This window comes from Panicum virgatum, chromosome 9K (genome assembly GCF_016808335.1).
Source record: "Panicum virgatum strain AP13 chromosome 9K, P.virgatum_v5, whole genome shotgun sequence".
NCBI lineage: Eukaryota > Viridiplantae > Streptophyta > Magnoliopsida > Poales > Poaceae > Panicum > Panicum virgatum.
The window spans coordinates 66516980-66527270 of NC_053144.1; the positions used below are offsets into that span (position 1 = coordinate 66516980).

Genomic DNA, 10291 nt, shown 5'->3' on the forward strand with positions numbered 1-10291 from the left:
GTTCGTTCATGTAGATTCAGGAGTAGTGTGTTTATTTGTTTGTGGAGAGAGAGAGAGAGTTCATAGACTTATATGCACGATTAAGATAGGAGAGAGAAGCAGGCAGGGAAGCTTGTTATCGCCCGAGCAAGGTTGGTGCGTACTTTCCACAGCCTTATGGCAGATTGATATACAAGATGCTTCTTTCTCTGCCGTCGCTTTCACACCACTTGTATACATCTTGCATGAAGAACAGTACAGATCGAAATTTACATCCTAAATTAGCAATTTTATCACGATTTTCTAGTTCAAGTCAAACCTGCTCACCTCTCGGAACGTTTATATATAGCCATGCATGCATCTCAGCATGAGCTATGATGAGTTCATGACTAGCTAGCTCTACTTCCTGAATCCTGATAAACATTATTTAGCCGCCATATGGACAGTGAGACGATGACAAAGCAATCTAGAGCTCCTCTAAGACATGGTCGTGTAATTGTGTTGTTGTTGCAGAAGCAATTCAGATTAAGAGTCGCGCATAGAGTCGTCTGAAGAAAAAAAGGCTGGCCTTTCTTTCTCTGAGAACCAAGGCCTGCTGCGACGATGCAGACATGCAGGTACATGATTTTATTCCCAAGCAAAGGATTTCTTTTGCTTTGCATGCACGTACTGCGTCGACGCGCTGGCCGGGTTGCATCGCATGGCCTTGCCTGCCCGGCCAGTTGTTTTGATTCCAAGCTTAGCGTTTAAGAAACTTGCCTGCAGCAAAGAGAGCTTTTCTTCTCGTGGGGCTGTGAAAGACAGAGCAAACAGGTAGGGATGAGGTGAAAAGAGAAGCGATGGGACTCATGGTATTGCTAACCCTTACCGTGCCGTTCATCTAGTAATTTACTTGCATTTTATTTCTTTCCTTTTTTTTGGATTTCTGCACAAGAAGATGGCCGTGTGAATGAGGGAATCGCAATGCCACGCTTTGTATGACAGGGACTCATGGGAGAATTCTTGATTTGTGTAGGCAGGAATTTTGCTGGAAGGTTGTGGAGGAACGAAGAAGCCAACAACATGTTAGCTAGATTCTGTATGGGCGCGGCGTTGGACCAAATGGCAAGCTAGCTAGATTCTGCTGACCACCTCTAGGACCTTGTATGAACTGAGCACTGAGCTCCCAAGGCTGCACCATACCTTTTGCTTTCATAATTGAAATGCATGCATCATTTATTTTCTAAGACCACATATGAAAATATATTATTATGCCATGGTTAGAGCAAGCTTAGCTTTTGTGAATATCCTTGGAAAAAAATGCTCCCGTGAAATTTTTGCTTTACAAACAGGCAGGTCCGGAATAAGCTTAGCCAACTCAGCTAGATGCACATTGGAGTTTCATTGGTTTTTTCATAATAAAACGATAAAAGAAGATCTAGTGATGCATCTCTCATTCTCACAGTAGGACTGCCAATCGTTACTTCGTTTCGAAAAAGCATCACCATGCTATCGATATAGTCCAATGTTTTGAGCAAATGGTGGTTTGAAGGAACATATAAGTCTCTGTTATGATCTGATTTCCAATGCATATTCTTTTGCTTTCTTTCTTCAGGCTTGGGTGGTCTTCTTCCCCTATTGTAACGGGAGGCCATGCTTAAATCTCTCAACCTCACATCACATGCAAAGGCTAGAGAGAGAAATGCGGGGTTCAGGGAGGAGACGGCGGGCATCTGTTCCCTCTCTCTCCTCCGGAATCCTGCACCGAGAGAGGGGGAGCCATTTTGCCTCCGCTTTGCAACCAGAAACATTTCCCCCCCAATTTCTCGGGATTTCCCCCCACACTTCTGAACCTTTTGGTTGATTCCACTGTATCGATTTCGTTTTTTGCCTTACCAAATCGGTGATTTAGGGAAACGCAGCTTCTTGATCGAAGATCTGCATAGCTGGTATGTTCCGAAATGCATTCCCCTTCGAATCTGAACAATCTGGTGCCAATGTGAAACCCTAAATGCTACATTTATGAAACTATTTTGCAGGAAAGAGAGGATCTTGTGATCCATTCGTGGAAATATTGGGTTCTCGTGATCTATTTTGTGGGAGCATTGGCACGCGACTCAAAGCAACCTGCTAATTGCAGCTTCTTCTGCATTCGTGAAGTTTGTGAGGATATTTGCAGCCTCTTGCTGCATTGGTGAAATTTGTCTGGGGAAGCTTTCATATTTTGGAACCACAGATTGGCATGGGTGACCAAGATTCTAACACTGCCCGTTCCTCATCAACAATGTGGTGTGATTTTAGTATCCTTGTGCCTCACTGATGGGAACTTCATAGGAAAGATAATATTTTGGAGCAACCTACATGCGAATTGGGGGTGCGTTGAGCTTCCCATGGCTGCACAAGCTCGTGTAAGGCCGCGAAACTTTTCGCGGCAATTCTGGCCCTTGCTTCGCCATGCCATCAGTGAGTGTTGCCTGATCATAATGCTTGTTGCAACCGCCGTGCTGTCATACATGGCCACAAGGTTCGCACGCATGTGCAGGCTCCGATCACCATGTATGCTCTGCTCGAGATTGGATCGGTTTCTACTTGGTAAGGCCTGGTTCTCTGAAGAACTGGTTTGTGCTGCACACAGGCTGGAAATCTCACGTTTATCATATTGCCAGAGTCACAACAAGCTTGCATGTTCTGATGACATGTGCGATAAGTGCCTGCTTTCTTGCACTACCTCGGATGGCAAGCCTAGTAACCTGACAAACTTGAATGTTAAGGAGAAGGTGAAGTCTCGATCAAGATCTAGGCACAAGCAGCTGTGTTCTTGTTGTTCAGTATGGTTCAAGAAGGCACGGAATTCACACAGGCTATCTGAGGATGAAAATAGCAGGTTTCCAGGTGATGATATGAACAAAGTAAGAAGCATAGCCATGGCAAGTGTTGGGCATTCTTCAGATGACGACTCTGATCACTTGGCTTTTGAAGGTTACAGAAAACTAAAGGTTGGCCATGATTCTGAATCTGAGATTCACATCTCAGATAGTGATGATGATGTTGGCCATGCAATATCTCATGAAGCTAGAGGAGTAACAGTTGGCATCTCAAGTCATGATGTGCAGCTGCAACCGATGATCTCCAGTGCCAACAGCTTGTCAGTGCTTAGTTCTGATAATACTGTTATGACGAAGCCCAAGCAACCACTGAATACTGCAAGAGATACTGACAGTCATTCTAGTGGCACCAAGGTTGCAAAATCTTTGGATCATGCTATTGGGCATGGTTTGGATGAAATCAACTGGAGCCAAATCAATGCAAATTCAAGTGATAACAATATCGACATGCAACCGAAGGCTACACCTGAACAAGTTTGCGCAGAGCATGCAAAAGAGAAAAGTACGTACGTTATCCAAAACGTTATCACCTTTATCTAACCTGAACTATTTCTGAGCATGTTAAATTTGTATTGTAGCTTTTCTTGTTGGTATCGAGGAAGTCGGCGATTCTTTTGAGGGTGTTCCAGGAAGCCCTGATGAGGAAGTTATGAATGATTTTACCGCTTCTGCAAATGCTGGAACAAGCTCAAGTGCAGACACTCATGTCAACCGCAACAACAGCATCAAGAATGCTTCTGGCAGTAGAGGCTACCTTAAATCTCCTCGTTTATCTGAAATAATCTCTGCTAGAGATACCAATTCAAAAACAAATCAAGAGGTGAAGACATTTCTGTCCCAATTGTCTGCGCGAGGCCTTGATGTCCCTTTCAATGAGATGACTACAAGCCCCAGAATCAGCGCGCAGATTGATGAGTACAAGCAATGTGATGCTACTGGTGTGGCCCCATTTCTTGAGAGGAACAACTCAAATCTGGAGCCATTTGATGTGAATGCCACTAGTGAAGATGAAGGTGAAAGTTCTATTGAACGCTTGAAGCAGCAGGCTGAGGTTAACAGGAAAAAAATGAGTATGCTTTATAAGGAGCTCGAGGCAGAACGAAGTGCTTCAGCGGTGGCAGCAAGCGAAGCAATGGCTATGATCAACAGGTTGCAAGAGGAAAAGGCAGGAATGCACATGGAAGCACTGCAGTATCTCCGGATGATGGAAGAGCAGGCTGATCATGACCAGGAAGCAATTGAAAAGTTAAACGACTTGCTTACAGAAAGGGAAAAAGAATTACTTGACCTGGAAGCTGAACTTGAGGGTTATCGGAGCAGGCTTCATGATGAGCCTTTTGATGTTGGAAATTTCAGTGCTACTGATGGAGCTTTAGCATTTGGAGTCCTAGATGGCTCAGATTTCATGAGGCATACCATGTTTGATTTTGAAGATGAGAAGGCAAAGATTTTGGATTCTTTACACAGATTGGAGGAAACACTCGGCATGTCTTCCATAAATAGACTTGATTTGGGTGGCACAAACGATACTCTGCAGAATGGGCCATTGACAGATAACCTAGTGAGCAGCGGCCAGTATCTACAAAACTTAGAGATAGGGACTTCTCAAATGCCTCAAGGGCACGTGATTAGTTTATCAGTTTCTTCTCGACAAAACGATGAAAATCAATATGTTGAGAACCAAACAAGTTCTCCTTCATGTTCCCAATTAGATGTTGCAAAAAATTGTTCTCTGACAAGCGTTAAACATGACATTTCTCTCCTCAATACTAGATTCAAGGCACTTGAAGCCGATCAGAATTTTCTCAAGCAAATACTAAGTTCTCTTAATTGCAGCAGTGATGGAGTGCAATATATCCAGGAGATTACTAGCCATTTGAGGGAGCTGCGAAGAATCATGGCTGAACAAAGAGACATGACAGTGCTATGAGCTTGATCGAAGGTAATCGTTTGTAGTTTATCTGTTAGTAGTGAACAATTATTTTGAATGCTTTAGATTAAAGTAGTACTTCAGAATCATTGATCTTACAAAGGATATATCTTCACCAGATTGTCATGTAGGTGTATCTTTTAGTCGCTAACTGCTGTATCATCGTATACCCAACCTTTGGTTATTTGCTTCTGTTTTTTTTTCCCAATACGCAGTTGTAACTCTCATCATTTTATTGAATTACGTTTCCAATCTAAGCATTTTGATACAGTTAACCTCTTCTTTCAGTTTCTGCCGCTGAGCTGCTACTGTTAGTGCACCATATGGCAAACTTCATTGTTGAAAAATTTTCCAGCTCAAAGGTCTGGCAAATGGCAGCAGCTGACGATCTTCTGGATGTGATTTTGCTTGGCAACACAGATCATGCGCACCTCCTGAACTTGCTGAATGTGACTTCAAATTTTGCTGTTGCCAGCAGTCTCTGGCGGCTTTAGATATGTCTTGTACATTGTCGTCTGGTGGTGGTGGTGGTGGTTGTTACTTGTTAGGAGCTAGTTTGTCAGTGTAATTAAAATTACGAGGCCTTATTGAGATCAGTTCAGTTAGTAAACCAGCTGTTGATCATGACAAATGAGTTCGCCCCGACACTTGGGACGCATGTCCTGCTGCACGCCCACATCCACAATGCACAAACATCACGTTCTGAATTTCTGAAGTTCGCCATTCCATGATGCCAGAATGTGAAAACTGTGCCTGATCAGCATAGAAGGGTTTAGCGCATGACAAAATGACAGGCAACAAGATGCTGTAGCAATCTTATTGACGATTGCTAATCAGTTTTCTTTTAGGCAATGAAAAGCTCAAAACATGTTTTTCTTTCGCGAAACTATCATGAGAAATCTGCCGTGAGTGAACAAAAACAACAGGACTGCATCCAGCACCGTGTAACTAGCAGCTGCCCCTGCGCTCCAGTTTAACAAAGAAAGTCGAACCAGAGTGGAGATTATCTGGGGTAATTGCCTTCATCTCTAAACACGCAAAAAAAAATTTCTCAATAGGAGATGCATTTCTTTTTTTAAAAAGAAAAGCAGGAGCACTGCTATGTCATATAAGAAGTAATCAAGCAAGTCTTACTGGAGGTTGTGTACTACATGGAAAACCAAATACACTCGTAAAGAAAAGAACACAATCATGATAAAACTAAGTCAGCACCTGTCACTGGAGTACCACTCAATCGGAGATTCATTTCTAATATAAACTTCTGCAGTATCAGGTGCAGCATCGATCTTGAGGTGAAGATTAAAACTCTCACGAAAACCAAGTTTGGTGCCAGTACACTAGCAAAACAGAGCCTCAGAAGTGACAGAACTATCAGGGTATCACAAAAATCAGAAGAAAATAACTCATGAACCAGGGAGACACTCAGAATACCAAATCGCGCTCAGGTTAGAACAAAACTTCAGATGTTACCACCATTCCAACGATGGCACCAGCTGTAGAGCTAACAATAGCTTCACAAACCAGAAACCACATTCTTCTCAACAAATAGCTTTACCTGGACCCTCCAACTATCAGTGATCACCTGAAAACAGAGTGATGGTGGGGGTAAAGGAATAACCTATATGAATGACAAAATGAATACAGCCATCTACTATTCAGCATGGATTCAAGCCTGGACAGTGCTTCGCTCTGACACAGCTTCAAACATAGGCAGAAGGTCAGAAACTACATCACAAACAGGAACATGCACAAGGTGCTTGCTGAAACCATTGACTGCTGTCCTAGACAGAACTGTGACCTCAGGACCATAGTCACAGGATTCGGGGTCGATGCCTCGTCCCTCGACCCGGGAACACCGTTCCGATTCGAGGGTCGGGGTCGAAGAGGGTCAGTGTCCCATTCAAGGTTGGATCGTGTCCCGGTTTGAAAGGGGTCGCAGCCCCATTACTAGCAGATTTAGTTGGGATAAGGAGGTTAAGGACAGTGGATTGGTGTGGTTTTTGTTAGACAATGAGCTGAGTACGTGTAGCATGGTCTAAATGTACTCTTTTATACGTTTCTTATATGCTTGTGCAGATTAGTTTCTTCATTAGTAGCACATATATAGTTTTTGTCTTTATCGACCCGAAGATATCGACCCCGATGAATCAGGGTCGCGTTCCACATAATAATTTATCGTTCCATAGATGTATACCCTCTTCGTACCACAATTTTATAAAGTGACGACCCTCGACCCTCGACCCCGTTCCTCGACCCGGTCGACCCAGGAACTTTGTGACTATGCTCAGGACATCGAGAGCTTGCTTCAATCAGCTCACTCCATGCTGTGTCTTCATTGAGATTGGATTCTCTCAAGAGCTGTAGTACTTTATCCAGGTGAGCAACATTCCTACCTGCCCCACAGCCAGTGGCGGTGGCAGCACCAACTGCATTTGCTAGTGTCAGTGTGTTAACCGCTGGCAAGTCATGGAGGAACCCGAAAGCTATAGCAGCAGTAAAGCTATCTCCGCATCCAACCGTGTCCACAACATTAATCTAATGAAAACAGGGAGCATAGTGAGAATTAACAGTATGATAAATCAGAATGTAACTTTGGTTACTTTTGTCAAACTTCAGAAATGAAGGCCACATATCAGTACAGTGAGTACCTTGAAAGATGGTGCACAGGAAACAACATTCTTAGTGATCATGATTGATCCCTTGGAACCCATTTTGATGACAACCTGCTTTGTGCGGATCCCCCTCTTTAGCAACTCTTGCCCAGCCTCTATTGGGTTTTTGACATTCGTTAGAGATTCAGCCTGTCAAACAAATATGAGAAAAAAGAAATAAGTAAAAACAGAATATGCAACTTAGCTGCGTTCCAAAAAGGGACACACTATGCAAACTTTTTTTTTTAAAAAAAGCATAGCAATGTTTTGTGGTATACTAAATCTTTTAGAAAGACAGAATTTGCAATATCTTTATTTAACCATTCTTTTTAAGATAAAGGAAAAGGAAAAAGCCAGAGACAAATATTCAGGTTTTACCAACCACAACAGAAACAAACAGAAAAACCACAAAATGTAAATCATTTATAGCTCAATGAACCTTTCGTAGAGAATCCAGTCAGGTAAAGAAATGTGATACAAGAATATTAGGCTGGATAAATGATCAATTTTCATCATCCCACTATAATGAGAATTTGCATAATGTACTCAAGTAGTAATTGGAAACTACAGTTGCATGTACGTCAGCTAACCTCATCTGATGTCAAAAGGAGAACATCACTGAGCCTCAGAGCATGCTCAAGTGCTCTCTGCTCATCCAGGGTCCCATTTAAGAGAGATTTTCCACGGGGACCAGGATCAAAAAACACTGCTGTTCCCGCATCAATTGCGCAGTTAATAGAGGATGCGATCACATCAGGAAAGAATTCATCGAAAGCATAGCCATTGCAAAACAGTATTTTGGAGTGATTAATTGCTGTCCTGATATCTGCCGGGAGCTTACATATCCAACTGAAAGCTGGCTCTTCACTGAAGTCTGCACGGCTGATATTGCAAAGAAAGCAACACTGATAAATGACCAAGCACATTGCAAAGAAACCAATGAAAAAGTTAGATTAGCTAACATGGACCCTAATAATAGCATAATAAAAATATCAAGACTCCTTCCAAAAAGAAACACAGGGTATGAAAACTGTTAGCTCTAACCTGCAGAAACCATGTTTCTGAAATGGGTCTACAAGAACCCAACATAGAAGTGTCTCATAGGCCTGACGGCATGCAGTAGCATCAGTATTTTCAAGCATCCCAACAACACTGATACCCTCCGCCTGAAGCACATCAAGAACGAATTTCCCATACATTTCCTCTCCTACATGCCCCAGCGTGGAACAGCGAAGCCCAAGCCTAGCTGCAGCAAAGGCTAAGTTGCAGTTCCCACCAGCCTCCCAGAATTTCTGTTCAAGTTAAAGAATACAAAATGTTAAGAACATATGACAACTGGGTATTGCATCATGTGGTTCAGGGAGCATTAGACACAAATCGGTCATAGTGTTCTTATATGATAGAATAATAAACATCAGACCCAGTTGTCTGCGTTTCTCACAAGCAGATAAATCTCACCAGAAACTAGCAACCAAAAATATAGCTACAACGTTTTTCCAGTTCCATTCCCCGAAACCACAATCAAGCTCACAAACATAGACATTGATTACAAGCTTATCCATATTGAGCCATCAACTTCTAGTTGTCACTGAAAGTTCCCAATTATTCTCCACCACTCAATCTAATGCTAAATACAGCTAAAGAATATAACAACATAAAGTGAAAATAATGTAAGACTTCCCAGTCGACAAAGGGAATCTGTAGCCGAATTAAAAAATATATATATATATAATCGAAAGCTAGTGCTCATACATTTCTACTTCTTCACATCATGTCTGTATCTAACGTCAAATCCAAGCAACGAATTGCTCGAGAGCCCTAGTTTTTGTCACAACAACAACAACAACAACAACGATTTGATCCAAGATGTCCGACCTGATCGGGCGGCGAGGCCGCGAGGCGCTCCATGTATGCCTTCCGCTCCTCCCACGGCGCCGGCGGGAGCTGGGGCACGCTGAGCACGACGTCGACGCAGAGGTTCCCGAGCGTGGCGAGGTCCGCCTCCTTCCCGCCCTCCCCGGCCCCGTGCGGCGGCCGCCCCCGCCTCCGCGCCTCGTTGACGGCCCCCGAGACAGCGGCCGCGACGGCGCGTGGGCGGGCGGCGCAGCCCGCGAGGCGGCGGCGGGGCGAGAGGTGGAGGATGGGCTGCGGCGCGTGGCCGCGGCGCGGGACGGGCGCCGGGGTCGGGGAGGCGGCGGCCGGGTGCCGGTGAGGGTTTAGGGTTTGGAGCGCCATGGGGGGAGGAGATTTGGGAGGGGGCCGCGCCCGAGGTGGGCGGAGTGGATGGTGGGCTGGAACGAACGACGCGGGCACGCGGCGGCCGCCAGAGGCCTCAGCGAGGGGAGGGAGGGAACCCGCAAAATTGGAAGAGGATGGCCGGATGGGGGGTGAGCAGTGAGCTTTGAGGCGAAGAGAGAGATGAATGGTGGCCCTTCGAGAGGACTTGTGCCACGGACGACTATTGATGATTAATTAATGATGTTTCGTGTGTGTGTTTCTAATTGGACGACTATGGATTAATTAAGCCTCGAGAACGTGCGTACTATGCATTATCCCTGCGTCCGCATGTAGTGTCTGTTTAACCCAAAAAAGTGGATCCACATGCTCCTTTCTCAAATTTTTAGAATACTTGAAATAAATAGATTATTTGTTCGTCGCTAATAATTACTCTCTCCTACTTTTTTTTCTGTCCATGTCATAATAGTTAACGAAATAACTAGCCACTGCGGACGGCCATAGGACAGCTGTTAAAATCGATTTTGCTCTGCCAAACAAAAAGCGTGTCAGTGGTTTGGTGTGTTGGACCCGACACCGAATAGAGCAGAGAGAAAACCTATCAAGAAAATATTTCTCTCTCTATGTTTTGG

At 44.1% G+C, this 10291-nt stretch overlaps 2 protein-coding genes across 2 annotated transcripts; one reads left to right on the forward strand and one right to left on the reverse strand.

Annotated features, from left to right (window-relative positions):
• The first annotated feature begins 301 nt into the window (after positions 1–301).
• On the forward strand, positions 302–5443 carry LOC120647212 (myosin-binding protein 1-like). The gene is made up of 7 exons (XM_039923892.1): positions 302–596; positions 745–830; positions 995–1122; positions 1574–1907; positions 1998–3345; positions 3422–4785; positions 5062–5443. Exons 5-6 carry the CDS (start codon positions 2349–2351, stop codon positions 4771–4773), a joined length of 2349 nt encoding a protein of 782 aa, XP_039779826.1. The 5' UTR covers positions 302–596; positions 745–830; positions 995–1122; positions 1574–1907; positions 1998–2348; the 3' UTR covers positions 4774–4785; positions 5062–5443.
• A 434-nt stretch (positions 5444–5877) lies between these two features.
• On the reverse strand, positions 5878–9808 carry LOC120647213 (2-dehydro-3-deoxygluconokinase-like). The gene is made up of 6 exons (XM_039923894.1): positions 9300–9808; positions 8469–8716; positions 8015–8306; positions 7422–7574; positions 7065–7308; positions 5878–6579 (listed from the first exon to the last, which is right to left on the reverse strand). The coding sequence occupies exons 1-6, from the start codon at positions 9657–9659 to the stop codon at positions 6440–6442; spliced, it is 1437 nt and encodes a 478-aa protein (XP_039779828.1). The 5' UTR covers positions 9660–9808; the 3' UTR covers positions 5878–6439.
• Positions 9809–10291: the final 483 nt, after the last annotated feature.

What these genes read in the sequence shown, in the direction of transcription:
- LOC120647212 (XM_039923892.1), top strand. Translation starts at nt 2,349, where the DNA reads ATGGCTGCACAAGCTCGTGTAAGGCCGCGAAACTTTTCGCGGCAATTC. An exon ending in AGAGCATGCAAAAGAGAAAA is followed by an intron (nt 3,346 to 3,421) that starts GTACGTACGTTA and finishes TTTGTATTGTAG; the next exon opens with CTTTTCTTGTTGGTATCGAG.
- LOC120647213 (XM_039923894.1), bottom strand. Translation starts at nt 9,659, where the DNA reads ATGGCGCTCCAAACCCTAAACCCTCACCGGCACCCGGCCGCCGCCTCC. An exon ending in CGGCCTCGCCGCCCGATCAG is followed by an intron (nt 8,717 to 9,299) that starts GTCGGACATCTT and finishes TAACTTGAACAG; the next exon opens with AAATTCTGGGAGGCTGGTGG. An exon ending in TCCTTTTGACATCAGATGAG is followed by an intron (nt 7,575 to 8,014) that starts GTTAGCTGACGT and finishes TTTGTTTGACAG; the next exon opens with GCTGAATCTCTAACGAATGT.